Here is a 20173-nt window from a genome sequence, read left to right as displayed (position 1 = left end):
CTGTATACAAACTATCTACTCAGTTTTAGGCAAAACATCCAATTACTAGAAGGAGCATTTTTATAGTCACTGCTAACTGCTACAATGACTATCCACACTAAGAAATTACCATTTGTCAGTACCTATGTCACCATCATTTCCACTATTTAGTTGTCTCCTTTTATTTACTTAATCTAGTAGAAGATTTTGTTGATAACTTTATATTTACATTTAATTATTCTATTATGTCTACTACAACTTTACAATTGGTATGTATAATATGTCTAGGTCACGTGACCTTTTGAGTAATGATCAATTGGTCTGACTACTTCAACTTTATAATTTGTATGTATAATATGTCTGGGTCACGTGACTTTTTGAGTAATGATCAATTGGTCTGACTACTACAACTTTATAATTTGTATGTATAATATGTCTGGGTCACGTGACTTTTTGAGTAATGATCAATTTGTCTGACTACTACAACTTTATAATTTGTATGTATAATATGTCTGGGTCACGTGACTTTTTGAGTAATGATCAATTTGTCTGACTACTACAACTTTATAATTTGTATGTATAATATGTCTGGGTCACGTGACTTTTTGAGTAATGATCAATTTATCTGACTACTACAACTAGTAAAATTGACACGGTATCGTTCTTTCCATGGACAGAAATGGTGGTTAAATCACAGGGCACCCAGGAACCGTGTGACAAACAAAACAAAACAAAACAAAACAAAACAAAACAAAACAAAACAAAACAAAACAAAACAAAACAAAACAAAACAAACAAATAAATAAATGATTAAATACTCTATCAAATAAATGACAAATGAACAAGCAAACGAACGACAAGTATAGGGACAAATAAAATAATTAAATAAACCAGCAAATAAACAGATACTCGTGGGCGTATACCTAGATACGTTTTGTGTACCCATCACTAGACAAAAACACAAGGGTTCACTCTAGGTCTTTCCCTGTCCCTCATTTCAAGCCTCAAAAAACACCCAAACCAATCTTAAATGACAATAAACACTCAGTATATGTAATTTACAGGACTTTGGCCTCTCGATTCAGCTAAAAATTTTACCTTTCATCGCACATGGACTACAAATTTCGGTGATTTAAAAATCAATTTCCGCTATCTCCATCGCAGTATTCATAATTATGTGTTAATTATCGGCAACATCCCGGTATTTGAATTCAGTTTAAATACCCGCTTCATGCCCTCCGACCAACTAAATTGATTTGGGTGTTTTTTGAGTCTCATTTGCTTCAAGCAATATGTTCCTGATGATGATGATGATGATGATGATGATGATGATGATGATGATGATGATGATGATGATGATAATGATGACGATGATGATGATGATGATGATGATGATGATGATGATGATGATATAAATGCTAGTGTTGAAAATGTAGTTAAAAGAATAATTGATGAAGCAACGAAAATATGTCGACCAAGTGATTATGATCTCAGTTTAATATATTAAAGATGATCAGTGATACAAGTCCAACCTTACTTTCATTTGTATCAAAGCTGGTTTCTAACAGTGAAACAACAAGGAAATCTCTAAGTATTTCCCAGACTATTCAGCCCCTTGTAACGAATTCTGTAACAGCAACTACACCGGGACTTGCTGTAAAACTGCATCACCGACTGGGTTCAAAGGAGGTTGTATCTCTGCTACATGAGTATGGTTATCTGGCCAGTTATGATGACGTTCTACGGTTCCGCTCATCTGCTGCAAAATATGTAGGTGAGCAAGACCTCACATCAAGAGGCCTTAAGAAGGATTCTTCTCCTATTTTAGCGTGGTGTGATAATTATGACCTGCATGTGAATACACCAAGTGGAAATAGGGAGACACATGCAATGGCAATTGAATTAACACAAACCAAACATACAGATGAAACCACAGATGAAAGTGACCATCTGGTCATACCAAGGTTATCCAAAGCAGAAATGGCATCAGTCAACTTCAGCGAACTCTCTCCAGTTACTTTTGAGCACTATCAAGGTCTCAAAAAACCAATTCCAACACATTTGCCATCCCAAATCTGCCAGCTCATTAATATTGAGGCAAGGGAAAGGGGTACTTCAGTGGGCAAGGCTACAAAGTTCATATTTGGACGTTTAGTTGATGCCACACCAAGCCATCCAGTATTCATATTTGGTGATAGAGGTGGTGGTGGTGGTGGTGATGGTGGTGGTGGTGGTAGTGGTGATGGTGGTAGAGGTGGTGGTGATAGAGGTGGTGGTGGTGGTGGTGGTGGTGGTGATGGTAGTGATGGTGATGATGATGGTGAATGCAATGCCGGGCCCTGACGTCAATCCCTCAAGAAGTATACTGACTCTCCGTAAGGGAAAGTTTTGTTGACATCATATAAGATACAGTGACAACGCGCAGTTCTATTGTTAACATAAAAAAATGCCACAAAATGATCAACTTTGATAAACTCAAATCTACAAATTGAAACATTAGAGGGAGTAGATGAGATGTCGAAATGGACGTCTTTCTTCACATGTTTTGTCTACTGTCACTGTCGCGACCTCTCACCTACTCACTGACACTGACGTGTGCGAAACACTGAACTTGCTACCGGAACATCTATCTGCCACAGCTCAGATTAAGCCTTAGTAAACCATATTTATGGGACAGGTTGTGATTTTCATTTGTGGATGGGTTAGATTAATGGAAACAAAATGAGTACATGTGTATTTTGATTCCGAAAAAGCTGTGTTAGGGGATCGTGTTGCATGATGTTGACAGTGACACATGTGAATGTTGGGCACTGAATCAATGCGTGATCACTGGCATGGCCACTATAGACGGCCAATGCATGTGCGCCCGGTCAGACATGAAGATTGAACTTGTTGTGCAAATCAGAAAATAATAACTTTGACGTTGTTGATAGTTTTAGTTCAATATTTCTGAGTTTCAAGGAACACCTAATGTCAGCTTTCCGTATCAAGTTTACAGTATGTAACTAATGCTGTCATTTGATATAGCAGGACCAAATCAATATACACAGCCAGTAACGGTAATTAATGAAAAATAAATTATTTCAAAGTTTGTTTGACTGTATTATTTGTAAGTTTTTCGTTCACATTTGGTACTTTTTAAAGTCAGGGATTTTTTTCTTCAAAATGTTGGTTTTTCTTAACCTCGTTATGAATTTCAAGAGGGAATGATAAACACAGCAGTGTACTAACAGTTCTAAAAATGAAACAAGTGGTTACAAGTTTAGGATTTCTCAAAGTTTTTATTCAATCATATGTTCACTGTGACTTATTTTGAAGTTGTTCTTTGTCCTTGTCTGAAAAAAAAAGGAATTATAAATTTAAGCACTGCTATTCATTGATATTCAGATTTAAAATTGTGACTACCTGGCTGTCCAATCATTCTAAACAATATATAATATACTCTGTAGAAATTACTTAAAATTACATAATCTTAATTGCCTTCTTTTTCTGTAAGGTGTAATGTGTAGTACACAATTGTCAAAAAATAGCTTACTGGGAACTGTTATTGTGAATGGACTTTTTTATGTAGTTAGGTAATAGTTTATGTGTAATGGAATACTCCACTTTTTGCAACCAAGGGGCCTTTGTTCCCACTTGTTGGAAACCTTGGCAGAACACTGACGTTTACCCTTCCCCCCCCCCCTTTTTTTTTTGTTACGTCGGAGCAGCATGGCTGAAGTCGTTGAGGTTTGATGAGGGACAGGGCTCGAAATTAATGCTGTCGCGCGTACATTTTGCTGCAATGTAATAATAGTAGCTCTATAGTGGTCTGAGGTAATACATATGAATATTTCATAGACAATAATAATTGACCCCACTCCCTGTCAAATGACCCCACTTTTTGAAACCAAGGGGCCTTTGTCCCCACTTGTTGGAAACCTTGGCAGAACACTGTCGTTTACCCCCCCCCCCCCCCCGCCCCCTTTGTTACGTCGTAGCAGATTGTGTCTTTCATGGCTGAAGTCGTTGAGGTTTGATGAGGGACAGGGCTCGAAATTAATGCCGTCGCGCGTACATTTTGCTGCAATGTAATAATAGCTCAGAATATTTCTATCATTTTCAAAATTATGCTTGAAATTGGTAAAAGTCATACTGCATTCCTCAAAAAAAAACAATTTCTTGACCAGTTTTTAGCTTTAAATCAGTTGTATCACCGGGGACAAATTACACAACCTTCAATGGTGTCATAAACACAGGTGTTAGGCATGGATGTTACAAAAATTGTACAATATGACTCAAAAGGAGCAGTGATTGATGATTTAAATAGTTTCAGCATTGGAATGTTTAAATATAAATTTGTCGGTGTCGACACTATGCAACAACGTCTTGCTATTGCCTATTGCTAACATTAGTAACAACACTTACAAGTTACAGAAGACCATAGTGTATACTGTACTGCAAGGTCAACCAAGACTTGCATGGCATGTTACCGATGTTTACATTTATTACTTTTAATTACTTTTAAACAGTAAATCCCAAAGGAGTTCTGAGTTCTAGAAATGTTTACATGTTATTTGGTGGATTATTTTGACAAGTTCACACTGAAGAAAAATGTTTCATAGAAGTAATGATATATATATATATGAAAATTTCTCTAGCACACTGATGACAATCACGCAAGTGTTTAAAAAAGTTACATACTAAAGTTTAAATTGGATAACTTGAAAAAATTATTAGCGATGTCAATGCCACTTTGATTAAAAGGAAGAATGTATTAGTCCTGATAAAATCATACAATATTTCATGGCTACAGATATACACCCATCAGGATGATAAGTATTCATCTTCTTACAAAGTTGTTCTACGGACTTGTCAACCTTGCTAAAATGAAGGAAGGAGACCTGTAACAAGGAATTCAATAAAGAGTAGAGAAAAGAAGTTGTAGAGAGACTGACAGGACAGAAAGGACAGAATAGAACTGAAAAAATACAGATTTTTTTCCGTGCCCCATTTTTTTTTATTTCGCCCGCCCGCCCCACCTGACTATTCCACTGGAGATGAGAAACAAAAAAAAAAGGTCATCCTTAGACTCTCACAAATTGAATGCTGAATTAGTATGTACAGATTAAGTTGTGAAAGGGCGCCCTCAAATGTCAGCCAGCATAGCAAATAGCAAATATGAGCAGGCATAGCAAATCTATGCTCAAACGGATACATTTTATTGACAATACGACCAAAAGGCACCATTCCTCTAAATTGTCTCTCACACAATGCTTTATAATTATATAATATTTAAACCCCTTCACTTGTAATAATAATAATAATAATAATAATAATAATAATAATAGTAATAATAATAATAATAATAATAATAATAATAATAATAATAATAATAATAATAATAATTACTCTGTGTCATTATGTAAGTATGGGTATAATAGATATCTTGAGTTAAACAATTCATAAAGGTATATTGAGGTAAACAATATATAAAGGTCTATTGAAAATTTGTCATCTAAATATGTCTGTTGAAAATGAAGTGTTATTTGATGTATACATACATAAAATTAATATAATATTGACCAAATTTTTGAATTATTATGAAAGTTATGAAAAAGTTCCATAATTATCCATGTATCAATATCAATCTTACCATTAGTCTGTTTCCATGGTGATGTGGGATTTTGTTTCACTGTCTCACAAACCACTTGTTTGCTATGGCAACCAATTGATATAGTTTGGAAAGTATACACTCAAACTGATTGGTTTGAAAAATTACCGTCACAGTAGGAAGTGATAACGTATGTCAGCCTAATTTGCAATATTGAAATGAAGTCAATTATGTAAATGTGTCCTCACTGAGATGAGCACAGGAACAACACAATTTACATATAGTGGTATTAGGTAAATATCTATCAACATGCTTACTGATAACTGTCATTCTGGGTGTGGCAAAATTAGTTGTTTGATGTTGATAGCAATTACAAGCAGTTAGTCAGACAGCCAAGCAAAATGACAGATAGTAAATGTTTACCAGACCATACAAGAGAATGTATGCAAGCATCCCTTTTATCATATCAAAGGATTCTGTGAATTCCAATTTGAAAATATGCATGCAAATTTCACTTCTACTACGCAAAATATTACATGAAAATGTATTTTTATTATGTGAGATTAAATGCAGCTGTCTCTTCTACACGACTTGTAGAAATGTCACTTTTTATGTCTCTTCGAAGAAGCTTGCCCAAATAAACTATCAAGATCAGTGAGCCCAATCATAAGGTTTCATGTTGAGATAGATATACAGATAACACATAAAATATCACTTACACTGTGCCAACTCTTGAAGTTCAAACAAAATCCATGGTCACCAGCCAACTGAACTGTTTCTTTCATGCAGTTACTGTTTTATATTATTAACTAAGAAAAGAGTCCAGACTTTGTAAGTGATGTTTGTGTGTTATCTTTTATCTTTATCTCAACATGAAACCTTGTGATCAAGCTCACTGATCTTGATAGTTTGTTTAAAAGTTTGGTCAAGTTTCTCTGAAAAGAAGTGTATATTAAATCAAATTACTTCTTTATGATGTGAGAGTGAAGGTAAAAATGAGACTTGGGGATAAATTTCAATGAAAATCAAAATTCTTCTAGTCTCTCCAAACTTCGTGGTCCTTTTGAAATAGAAGAAATTTAGGACACATTCTTGTTTTCCATGAACTCGCCAATCTTTTATTTTCCCATACAGTTTATTAAACACAATATTCAGCAGCCATATTGGATTTGGTGTGTGTGTGTGTGTGTGTGTGTGTGTGTGTGTGTGTGTGTGTGTGTGTGTGTGTGTGTGTGTGTGAAGATGTGTAAAGTGTATGTGCAGATGTGTGAAGTGTGTGTATGTGGAAAGTGTCCATCTGTCCATCTATGGATGATTTAAACTTAAAGTAAAAAAAAACTTGTTGGGAAGGTCATTGTGATATGTATGGTAGGAATGATACTTTCAGTCTCTTTGGCTTTGGCCTCATCAAATTTTAGTAAAGAGTGCCATCCTTTCCACAGGCACTAATTAGAAATTGTGATATTACCTTCACTGGCATGTTTTATTATTTAAACACTCCCCTAGCCATATTTTTTAGATTAAACCCCATTCAATTAGTGAATTAGCATATTAGACTACCAGGTGGAAGAGTTGACAAACAAGTCTGTTGAATTTACATATACTGCAAGGAACACCTGGTAGCTGCAGTTGTTACCCAATAGTATGTGGCAACTGATCTAGTGTGGTTGGTACAATAGATACAATGTGGCAAGTTATGGATAATTTGCATACTCCTGTCCGTGACGAACATATAACTTGGCTGTAGAATGCTGCATAAATAAACCCAGAACTCTATCCTTGCCTGCAAGCTGACATCTAATACTCAGGCTGTGAATTCAACTATGTATGTAACAGACCATTTAAGTATCTGTCAACAACAATACCTCCTATCCCTGTGTTATGTGGTATCTACTGCAAGCTCCAAGTCCTCCATTCCATACAAGCCAGAGAGAGACATCAAAATTGTGAGTAATTAAAATTTCCAAATTCAGCCATCTATCACTAATTTCTTTTTAATGTATTCTATTTTCATTCTATTGACATTTTCAGTACAAGCAGTTTTGCTCTAAAGACCGCTGTATTTTTATTCTTTTTGATAATAGGACTGTCAAATGAAACCTGCAACCAATTGTGTGTGCGTGTGTATGTGCATGCATGTGTGCATGCATGTGTATGTATGTGTGTATGCGTGTGTACGTGTGTGTGTTCTTTAATATTATATATTTTCCAAACTGCTTGTGATCCAAACTCCGTCCTGTACTTCATAACAACTCGGCAGAAAAGAAGAAACATCTGCCATCTTGGAATATTTGAATATCAAAAAGAAAAATTAATAAATATTTTCATACATTTCCTATCACTTAGGTTGTTCTGCTCCATATTAAAAGTGATTCTAATTATCATTAGTACTAGCTCCTATTTTAATTCTGTTAATCTACAGACCATTCAAATTCCAAATGTCTATTTCCCTTTCAGTCAGTAGTGTTAGGAATTCAACTTTTTGAACGATCATTCATTCCAAACTTTTTTTTTGGAACTTTTTTGAACCTAGGGCATTGTACCTTTAATACATTGAGATGTCTAGAGTATGGGGGTTTTACGGGGGTGGATGGGGAGGGGGTTTCAGGCTTAACTTGTGCACACAATTCAGGGCATTGAACCCCACCCATAAAGAGCCGTAAGCGATGTCCTTCTACTACGAAATTTAGTTAATGGTCCAATTTAGTCTCTTGTATTTTAGGCCTAAAGAAAACAATTGTTTGGTTCCCGTTACCTGACCCCCACCTAGTTTTTCATGCTGACACTGAAGCTATTTTTACATAGTGGAGAAAAAAATAATAAATTTGTGAAAATTGTGAAGTCTCACCAGAAATAATGGATGCAGAAACTGACATCAACTTGAAAAGACAAAATAAAACTGTTCTTCCACTCTGTAATGGCTGTACATCTGATAGGAAGAAATAAACAACACAGAGACCATTTGGAAAACAATGGAAAACCTGAACTAGACACTCGCACAGAATAAATATCTAATAAAATAAAATAAAAAATCTACCTACCCCACCTATTCTAAAATTGAGTGTAATCGGAACCACACAATTATTTTTATTAGGCCTAACCAAATTATAACTAACAATGATTGCACTTGAATGCAGTATGGCAAGTAGTAAGACTAAGGAGGAATTTTAAATCTGTTACAATTTACTCACGTGGTTTCAAATTCAGCTAATTCATGGCTTCCTAGCTACTTAAAGACTCAATGTGAACCAACATATACCAAATCCTTGTTGTAAACAAACAAACAAACAAACAAACAAACAAACAAACATTTTACACATCTTTTAGCCTTTAGCAATATATTGAGTTACAAACACAGACTTAGTCAATGTTGTTTTACATTGAGTTAAATGGGAAGCCATGATAATATTGTTTTATAAATTAAAAATCCAAAATAAATACCCAATCCTCATCCATATGGCCACTTTACATTACATGGTTTCAACTTGAGCTAATTCACATGACATTACGGATCGGTGAGTTTCTTCGGCCTGGGGGGCGGTGGATTGGGAGGGGAGGGGGGGGTCACCCTGTTTTTGAAATTGGCAGTAGGGGGGTCATGCTGTTTTCAAAATTGTGGATTTACAGTCATAATGGTATTAAACTTTTCTTAAATATTTTCACCCAATTCTAATTTGAGATGATAGTCTTTTAAAGATGTGAAATGTTTGCCAAGGTAGTCTAAAATTGCCTTAAACTCCAAATCTCCCCTACCAATGATACTACCTGTAGATGTGCTGACCTTTACTACATGTAAATAATGATGCCATTTAACTTTTTAAGAACATATTTCAACCCTGTGTGAGTTATAAAGAATAGTTTCTGATACTTGATGGTGCTGTCTTGTAAGGCATGGTTTAAGGTATTGCTTGAAAGGGTCTGAATAGCCTACAAATTGGGTAAAAATCCTCCAGGGCTTCAAATTCTAGAGGGAGACCCCTTTGGATCCCCCACATAAGGTGGACATATCCCAGTTTCAAGCTCTTCCCCTCTAACTGTCAAGATGCTATCAAAGTATAGTTCAAAAATATTTCAACCCTGTGTAGTTGCTTTTTACATGTTGGTCCTGTCTTTCTTGTAAAGCTTGGAAATTATTGTCTGAAAGGGTCTGAATAGTCTCAAAATTGACTTTTCAGAGTAAAAAACCTCCAGGACTTCTAGAGGGAGACCCCCTAGGACCCCCCCCCCCCAATACATGAGGTGTACACATCCCAGTCTCAAGCTCTTCCCCCTACCTCTTACTGTCAAGATGCTATCAAACTTAATATTTCAAAAATATTTTTTTTTTCTTTTTACATGTTGGTGCTGTCTTGTAAAGCTTGGAAATCATTGTCTGAAAGGGCCTGAATAGTCTCAAAATTGACTTTTCAGAGTAAAAAACCTCCAGGGCTTCTAGGGGGAGACCCCTAGGACCCCCCATAAGAGATATACATATTCTTTGCTCAAGCTTTCCAATATCTTTCACTGTCAAGATGATATTAAACTCCTTTTAGAATATATTTACCCTGTGTAGTCAATAATTACAATTATGAGAGTGCTAACCCGGGATCTTATAAAGTAGATGCAAGACAGTCAAGCAGTCCACACTGAGCCACGATAAAAAAATACCTGTCATGTGAATATTATATATATATGGGGGGGGGGAGTCATGTTTTAGAATTAAGTGATGGGGGGGGGGGGTCAGCCTGTTTTTGATTTTACAGATAGGGGGGGGGGGGGGGTCAGTGATTTTTTGTCGGCCCAATTTAAGAATCCACCGCCCCCCCCCCCCCCGGCTGAAGAAACTGACCGGTCCCTTATATCTACTCAAGAATAAAATACAAAGTCAAAATATAATAAGTCAAAACTGTCAATCCTGGTTTTAATGCTGGTATTTGCATTTGATATATTGACAGCTGTAATAGTCTCCCAAATAACGAACTCCAGCTATTGATTCATGCATATAAATTTCATTTCCAGTTTCACTTACAAGTACGTAATATTATCGACTAAGGTATATGTCTACTCTTCTATGGTGACGCGAGTCTCTAAATGATGGCTAATAATTGTTGCCAAGTGATGACGTGAGTTTCTAAATTATGCCGAATATTGTTGCCAAGTGACAATGTGGGTTTCTAAATGATGGCTTATAGTTGTTGCTGAGTGACAACGTGGGTTTCTATATGGTGGCTAATATTGTTGCCAAGTGACAACGTGGGTTTTTAAATGGTGGCTAATAAACAAGCCAAGTGACAATGTGGGTTTCTAATAAATGGTGGCTAATAATTGTTGCCAAGTGACAACGTGAATTTCTAAATGGTGGCTAATAATTGTTGCCAAGTGACAATGTCAAACTATTGTCAAATTACGATGTTTTTGCTTGGTCAGCACATTTTATCAAGAACACTTCTTTTTATCCATGTCCTTATACTTGATGGGATTGTATGTATTACGATGTTGAGCTACACACATAGCTAGTTGTTTATCACATCCACACACAACGGCCTTACACTGGGCAAATCTTAGAACTATGTCAAGTAAACCGTACTCATCCTCTGGTTCTGAAATGAAAACAAAAACTACATATTAGAATTTGACGGGCAGTACTTACTACAAGTAATCTTGGGTGTCGAACAGTAACATCAAACGGGCAGTACTTACTACAAGTAATCTTGGGTGTTGAACAGTAACATCAAACGGGCAGTACTTACTACAAGTAATCTTGGGTGTTGAACAGTAACATCAAACGGGCTGTACTTACTACAAGTAATCTTGGGTGTCAAACAGTAACATCAAATGGGCTGTACTTACTACAAGTAATCTTGGGTGTCGAACAGTAACATCAAATGGGCAGTACGTACTTACTACAAGTAATCTTGGGTGTCGAACAGTAACATCAAACGGGCTGTACTTACTACAAGTAATCTTGGGTGTCGAACAGTAACATCAAATGGGCAGTACTTACTACAAGTAATCTTGGGTGTCGAACAGTAACATCAAATGGGCTGTACTTACTACAAGTAATCTTGGGTGTCGAACAGTAACATCAAATGGGCAGTACTTACTACAAGTAATCTTGGGTGTCGAACAGTAACACCAAATGGGCTGTACTTACTACAAGTAATCTTGGGTGTCGAACAGTAACATCAAATGGGCAGTACTTACTACAAGTAATCTTGGGTGTTGAACAGTAACATCAAATGGGCAGTACTTACTACAAGTAATCTTGGGTGTTGAACAGTAACATCAAATGGGCAGTACTTACTACAAGTAATCTTGGGTGTTGAACAGTATCATCAAACGGGCAGTACTTACTAGTAATCTTGGGTGTCGAACAGTAACATCAAATGGGCAGTACTTACTAGTAATCTTGGGTGTTGAACAGTAACATCAAATGGGCAGTACTTACTACAAGTAATCTTGGGTGTTGAACAGTAACATCAAATGGGCTGTACTTACTACAAGTAATCTTGGGTGTTGAACAGTATCATCAAACGGGCAGTACTTACTACAAGTAATCTTGGGTGTTGAACAGTAACATCAAATGGGCAGTACTTACTACAAGTAATCTTGGGTGTTAAACAGTAACATCAAACGGGCAGTACTTATTTACTACAAATAATCTTGGGTGTTGAACAGTATCATCAAACGGGCAGTACTTACTACAAGTAATCTTGGGTGTTGAACAGTAACATCAAATGGGCAGTACTTACTACAAGTAATCTTGGGTGTTAAACAGTAACATCAAATGGGCAGTACTTACTAGTAATCTTGGGTGTTAAACAGTAACATCAAATGGGCAGTACTTACTACAAGTAATCTTGGGTGTCGAACAGTAACATCAAATGGGCAGTACTTACTAGTAATCTTGGGTATCGAACAGTAACATCAAATGGGAAATACTTACTACAAGTAATCTTGGGTGTTGAACAGTAACATCAAAAGACCAGTACTTACTACAAGTAATCTTGTGTGTCGAACAGTAACAGCAAATGGGCTGTACTTACTACAAGTAATCTTGGGTGTCGAACAGTAACATCAAATGGGTAGTACTTACTACAAGTAATCTTGGGTGTCGAACAGTAACATCAAATGGGCAGTACTTACTACAAGTAATCTTGGGTGTTGAACAGTAACATCAAACGGGCAGTACTTACTACAAGTAATCTTAGGTGTCGAACAGTAACATCAAATGGACAGTACTTACTACAAGTAATCTTGGGTGTTGAACTAGTACAGTTTTCAGTTATGTAATCATAACTTGATAGGTATAATTCTATTGTTTTACAACCAGCTTCAGCATCTGCAGTATCATAACATTCATCATGGCTTTTGCAACACCTGTAAAAGAAAACATGGACTCAACATTAAAGGGGCACAGGGTGAGTTTAAATGTGTTTTGGAATGTAAGTTTTTCTGCAGTTTAAAAGGTACTGACAGTATTCTACTTCATCTATATTTAACCATCTCTTGCATTTGATTGAACTAAAAACTGGTACTAGGATATAATTTTATAAATGATCCGATGATGTAATTTATTGTACGTATCAAAAAATGTACAGGAACTATCTACTTTATGTGATCAACAGTTCTAAGAATGCCAGAACACAAATTTTAATGTCATAGAAGGTATGCATGATATTAACATTATACTAGAATAGTAAGTCAAAGGTTTTATAAGTATTTTCATGTAAGCATATAAACTCGGCTTGTGCCACTTTAAACCTGTACATGGCAGTAGAAGTTATTATAGACAATGATTTCGATAGCATCAAAAAGAAGCTTTCACATGTCCATTTTTTGTTGATTCAAGTTACTTTTTATTTTCACAACAATTTGCTCCCATAGTATAAAGTTCTTTTTAATTTGAACTGTTAGTCTTCATTGACATTCATGTTGAAATCCAACACTTAGTTACAAAAAACTCATACTTGAGTGGCAGTCAAGGTTTCAGCTAACGTAGACACAAACTAAACAGTTATTGGTCGATGTTAGTAGACTATAGCAAATTGATGATCAGAAATGCCATCCCACTGTGAGTATAGTTAAACCATGGATCTAGATCAGAAATGCCATCCCACTGTGAGTGTAGTTAAACCATGGATCTAGATCAGAAATGCCATCCCACTGTGAGTATAGTTAAACCATGGATCTAGATCAGAAATGCCATCCCACTGTGAGTGTAGTTAAACCATGGATCTAGATCAGAAATGCCATCCCACTGTGAGTGTAGTTAAACCATGGATCTAGATCAGAAATGCCATCCCACTGTGAGTATAGTTAAACCATGGATCTAGATCAGAAATGCCATCCCACTGTGAGTGTAGTTAAACCATGGATCTAGATCAGAAATGCCATCCCACTGTGAGTGTAGTTAAACCATGGATCTAGATCAGAAATGCCATCCAACTGTGAGTATAGTTAAACCATGGATCTAGATCAGAAATGCCATCCAACTGTGAGTATAGTTAAACCATGGATCTAGATCAGAAATGCCATCCAACTGTGAGTGTAGTTAAACCATGGATCTAGATCAGAAATGCCATCCAACTGTGAATATAGTTAAACCATGGATCTAGATCAGAAATGCCATCCAACTGTGAGTATAGTTAAACCATGGATCTAGATCAGAAATGCCATCCAACTGTGAATATAGTTAAACCATGGATCTAGATCAGAAATGCCATCCAACTGTGAGTATAGTTAAACCATGGATCTAGATCAGAAATGCCATCCAACTGTGAGTGTAGTTAAACCATGGATCTAGATCAGAAATGCCATCCCACTGTGAGTGTAGTTAAACCATGGATCTAGATCAGAAATGCCATCCCACTGTGAGTACAGTTAAACCATGGATCTAGATCAGAAATGCCATCCCACTGTGAGTGTAGTTAAACCATGGATCTAGTTCAGAAATGCCATCCCACTGTGAATGTAGTTAAACCATGGATCTAGATCAGAAATGCCATCCCACTGTGAGTGTAGTTAAACCATGGATCTAGATCAGAAATGCCATCCCACTGTGAGTATAGTTAAAGCATGGATCTAGATTAGAAATGCCATCCCACTGTGAGTGTAGTTAAACCATGGATCTAGATCAGAAATGCCATCCCACTGTGAGTATAGTTAAACTGGGGATCTAGATCAGAAATGCCATCCCACTGTGAGTGTAGTTAAACCATGGCTCTAGATCAGAAATGCCATCCCACTGTGAGTGTAGTTAAACAATGGATCTAGATCAGAAATGCCATCCTACTGTGAGTGTAGTTAAACCATGGATCTAGATCAGAAATGCCATCCCACTGTGAGTGTAGTTAGACCATGGATCTAGATCAGAAATGCCATCCCACTGTGAGTGTAGTTAAACCATGGATCTAGATCAGAAATGCCATCCCACTGTGAGTGTAGTTAAACCATGGATCTAGATCAGAAATGCCATCCCACTGTGAGTGTAGTTAAACCATGGATCTAGATCAGAAATGCCATCCCGCTGTGAGTGTAGTTAAACCATGGATCTAGATCAGAAATGCCATCCCACTGTGAGTGTAGTTAAACAATGGATCTAGATCAGAAATGCCATCCCACTGTGAGTACAGTTAAACCATGGATCTAGATCAGAAATGCCATCCCACTGTGAGTATAGTTAAACCATGGATCTAGATCAGAAATGCCATCCCACTGTGAGTGTAGTTAAACCATGGATCTAGATCAGAAATGCCATCCCACTGTGAGTGTAGTTAAACCATGGATCTAGATCAGAAATGCCATCCCACTGTGAGTGTAGTTAAACAATGGATCTAGATCAGAAATGCCATCCCACTGTGAGTATAGTTAAACCATGGATCTAGATCAGAAATGCCATCCCACTGTGAGTATAGTTAAACCATGGATCTAGATCAGAAATGCCATCCAACTGTGAGTATAGTTAAACCATGGATCTAGATCAGAAATGCCATCCAACTGTGAGTGTAGTTAAACCATGGATCTAGATCAGAAATGCCATCCAACTGTGAGTGTAGTTAAACAATGGATCTAGATCAGAAATGCCATCCCACTGTGAGTATAGTTAAACCATGGATCTAGATCAGAAATGCCATCCCACTGTGAGTGTAGTTAAACCATGGATCTAGATCAGAAATGCCATCCCACTGTGAGTGTAGTTAAACAATGGATCTAGATCAGAAATGCCATCCCACTGTGAGTACAGTTAAACCATGGATCTAGATCAGAAATGCCATCCCACTGTGAGTGTAGTTAAACAATGGATCTAGATCAGAAATGCCATCCCACTGTGAGTGTAGTTAAACCATGGATCTAGATCAGAAATGCCATCCCACTGTGAGTGTAGTTAAACCATGGATCTAGATCAGAAATGCCATCCCACTGTGAGTGTAGTTAAACCATGGATCTAGATCAGAAATGCCATCCCACTGTGAGTGTAGTTAAACCATGGATCTAGATCAGAAATGCCATCCCACTGTGAGTGTAGTTAAACCATGGATCTAGATCAGAAATGCCATCCCACTGTGAGTGTAGTTAAACCATGGATCTAGATCAGAAATGCCATCCCACTGTGAGTGTAGTTAAACCATGGCTCTAGATTAGAAATGCCATCCCACTGTGAGTGTAGTTAAACCATGGATCTAGATCAGAAATGCCATCCCACTGTGAGTGTAGTTAAACCATGGATCTAGATTAGAAATGCCATCCCACTGTGAGTATAGTTAAACCATGGATCTAGATCAGAAATGCCATCCCACTGTGAGTGTAGTTAAACCATGGATCTAGATCAGAAATGCCATCCCACTGTGAGTGTAGTTAAACCATGGATCTAGATTAGAAATGCCATCCCACTGTGAGTGTAGTTAAACCATGGATCTAGATCAGAAATGCCATCCCACTGTGAGTGTAGTTAAACCATGGATCTAGATTAGAAATGCCATCCCACTGTGAGTATAGTTAAACCATGGATCTAGATCAGAAATGCCATCCCACTGTGAGTGTAGTTAAACCATGGATCTAGATCAGAAATGCCATCCCACTGTGAGTATAGTTAAACCATGGATCTAGATCAGAAATGCCATCCCACTGTGAGTGTAGTTAAACCATGGATCTAGATTAGAAATGCCATCCCACTGTGAGTGTAGTTAAACCATGGATCTAGATCAGAAATGCCATCCCACTGTGAGTGTAGTTAAACCATGGATCTAGATTAGAAATGCCATCCCACTGTGAGTGTAGTTAAACCATGGATCTAGATCAGAAATGCCATCCCACTGTGAGTATAGTTAAAGCATGGATCTAGATCAGAAATGCCATCCCACTGTGAGTGTAGTTAAACCATGGCTCTAGATTAGAAATGCCATCCCACTGTGAGTGTAGTTAAACCATGGATTTAGATCAGAAATGCCATCCCACTGTGAGTATAGTTAAAGCATGGATCTATTATTTCGATAATAATAGATCCCTGGTTAAACTAACGTTCATTCAACATGTCGCAAATATAGCTTTAGTTTGTGTTCACCTTAGAAATATAAGAAGAAAATGATTGACAGCTGTCAATTACTATACGTGTACTGATAGGAATAAGAAATAGACTCTTTAGATACGTCGTGTCACGCCGCCCTCACCGGCATATGTAACGGGTTTAACCGATGTGTGAGGGCGCTGCGCACCGTCACGGTGTACGTGAATGATAGAGGGACTGTGTCTTTTCTAAATATCTGACTCAAACCAAAATTTGAAATTTGTTGTAGATGTCTAGGGTGTGACGTCACGGTACTTACGCATCCGTTCCATCAACTGGCTCACCCTCTCCGCCAGGTCCACAGTAACAACCGTAACTAAGATAATCCAGCCCAGCCCCTAGAATGCCGACATTTGTCGTACAGTCGATCATGTCCGCCAACTGGATAACATTTCGACGATGTCGTGTACCTTCAACATCTGAAAGAGATGGTTAGGTGATGGTGAAATAGTCTGTATTTATTAGATTAGCGGTTAATTGTATGTCCCGGATTGTGTGAAGGTAGTGTGTTGATAGAGGGCGCTAGCTATGATGTCAAAGCAATACACCAGGTCCAACGATCATAGTGGTGATTTGATTTAATATGATTTGTTTGTGGTTTAATAACAATGAACTTTCTATTCTTTTTCTTTGCCTGACCAGCCTTTCCTTCCGACTGAATATTCGTTATTGACTGCATCATGGGCGGTACTTCCATGACTGTGTCCAGTTCTTTCCTTTATTCCATGGAAGTACCACAGTACTTCCATGTCTATCCCTTTTATCTTGATGAAAAGACTTCACATCTTATCCAAGGTATTGGATTCGCTCAAAGTTAATCTACCATCTGACCCTCTGGGAGATTATCATATCAAATTCGTATACTGATTAGGTATAATCATAGACCATACAGGTCTATGGTGTAATATCAGTGTTTGGTGGTCTGAGCGATAATGTATACATACGTAACCATAGACCCTCGTTGGTGGAGTGTGTATGTGTATGTAATAGCTAGCTACTATTCAAGGACGGTAACATGGATACCAGCAAATTGTAAACAGGTGAAAAGGCTGGTACATCGTCATGCAAATTAGTAACTTTTACACGAACATTCCAGAGAAATGAGTTGTGTTTGAACTCGTCATCAGTTATGAGTCAAAAATGACAATGTATGAGTACGTCATTCTTGCAAACCAGAGCTCATATACATGTACATGTTTTGAAGGGTGTTTTAAAAGAGGGTAGGCCGTATAGAGACAGTCGCACTAGCTCAATAAATCCTCAGACCGCTGCACTAAAAGAACTTCGTTCGTTTAGGACAAAACCACCTACCCCTCTCCCTAAACGGACTTTCACAAGTGCGACACAATTATGTTTATATATGATGTAAACCATTGTAGCAGTCACATCACTACAATGTACGATTAATCCAATGTAAAACACGGTAAACACATTAAAATATTACCGGAACCCCAGCCGTGTATGTCACATTAGAAGTAAGGTTAAAGTAAATTATAATAATATCACAACTTATCAACACCTCAGTAGTAAATGGTACAAAATCTGTTATCATTGAAGACGTGAAAGTTTTCAAAATTTGGTTGGAAGTGCGAAAGTGAAATTCAGTAATCGCAAGGACGCCAACCCCCCCCCCCCCCCTCTTAAACAAACCAAGTTAATTTATCTAACTTGTGTGACATTGTACGATCGTCCCTAACAGAGAATATGATTTACAACTTACAATAAAGCATAGATTCCTAACAATTTATAAAGTTTTGCGTAGACTCTCAAAGTCGGAGTTGTTTCTTTTTCTGAAATTTTTGTAATTATTAATAATTGATAATGATAGTGATATAATTTATAATTTTACACATTTTACCAAATGGATAACAAAGTCTCGCCTGAAGATTCGTGTTTCAGTCACATCCGGGTTACTAGTCACTAAAAGATTGGGGTACAATTATGGTTATGATTGACGACTTTGAAATGTCAAATTTTCTATGATTGATGGATATTGTTTGACATTTATTGAATGATATGAACAGATGTGTGTCGAAATGCATTCTTTTATATGCATGCTTCAACATTTCACGTTATGTAACAAATTATTGTATGTACGCATTATCATCACACAAAGCATTTAGTCTACAAAACAAATTCTTTATGGCTTCATGTACTTGTTTATACATTCATAATGACTATAGTGACACCATTTAATTGTGTTATTTTCCCTTCCCACATTCCCATTGACATTGTCTTATACAACAAACCGGTGGCACATGTCAATTGGTATGTATCTATGATCCCATCAGGTGTCACGGTGAACTGTTTGACCGTACCATTGCTACATGGGTCATACATGTATGTTCTACCCAATTGACACAAAGTCTACACAGAAATGTCAGTGAACTAACTCAAAAGATAGAGTATACTGACATGAGTTGATGACACTGGTCACAGCTAAAGTAGGAATACTGTTTTGTCATTATACATTCCTTCTATTTACATACCTTTCAATATGATCACCAACCACAATGGGTATAGAATCCATAACCACTGGTACAAAGGCTTTACAATTCTATGGTCAAATAACATCATGTCAAATTCTTCCCGGCCTTCCGTTTTAAACAGTTGTCTTTGTCGCTAAAAATGTGTTAAGTTCCTTAAAACCAAATAGCCGACTGATCGCAGCAGTCATTTAGTATAAGAACAAGGATATTTAGCTACACAGATCGGAAATACACGACCGCAATTTCCATTTCAGCAGTTCTAATATTCACTTCGTCAAATCATTTACGTAATACACACAGAAATAATAAAAGGTTATTGTCACCGTACTTCCACTGTGTTACCCTCTATGGTTAAAGTAAAGGTAGTCGGTATAATTTGCTGCCAAGAGAAAAGCTGATATCTAATTCAACGGACAAGCTCAGTACCATAATGTCGACAACTGTGAATTGAAAAACAAAAACAGCTGAATACAACAAGAAACTATATTTAGACTACCCTCTCTTCTACATGGTTTGAATATGAATCATTGTCTCTATATATATATCTGTCACGTGACAGCACATGTG

At 37.1% G+C, this 20173-nt stretch overlaps 1 protein-coding gene across 1 annotated transcript; it reads right to left on the bottom strand.

Moving 5' to 3' along the window:
- Positions 1 to 10886: 10886 nt before the first annotated feature.
- LOC144453056 (phospholipase A2 AP-PLA2-I-like) lies at positions 10887 to 20043 on the bottom strand. The gene is made up of 4 exons (XM_078144329.1): positions 19607 to 20043; positions 17377 to 17536; positions 12798 to 12931; positions 10887 to 11151 (listed from the first exon to the last, which is right to left on the bottom strand). The coding sequence occupies exons 1-4, from the start codon at positions 19692 to 19694 to the stop codon at positions 10988 to 10990; spliced, it is 546 nt and encodes a 181-aa protein (XP_078000455.1). The 5' UTR covers positions 19695 to 20043; the 3' UTR covers positions 10887 to 10987.
- Positions 20044 to 20173: the final 130 nt, after the last annotated feature.

The sequence above is a fragment of the Glandiceps talaboti genome, chromosome 23 (genome assembly GCF_964340395.1).
Source record: "Glandiceps talaboti chromosome 23, keGlaTala1.1, whole genome shotgun sequence".
NCBI lineage: Eukaryota > Metazoa > Hemichordata > Enteropneusta > Spengelidae > Glandiceps > Glandiceps talaboti.
This window is presented reverse-complemented; position numbering and strand designations above follow the sequence as displayed.

Coding starts and splice junctions, on each gene's coding strand:
- LOC144453056 (XM_078144329.1), bottom strand. CDS start 19,694: ATGATGTTATTTGACCATAGAATTGTAAAGCCTTTGTACCAGTGGTTA. Junction 17,537..19,606: donor GTTGGTGATCATATTGAAAG/GTATGTAAATAG, acceptor CATCTCTTTCAG/ATGTTGAAGGTACACGACAT. Junction 11,152..12,797: donor AACACCCAAGATTACTTGTA/GTAAGTACTGTC, acceptor TTTTCATTTCAG/AACCAGAGGATGAGTACGGT.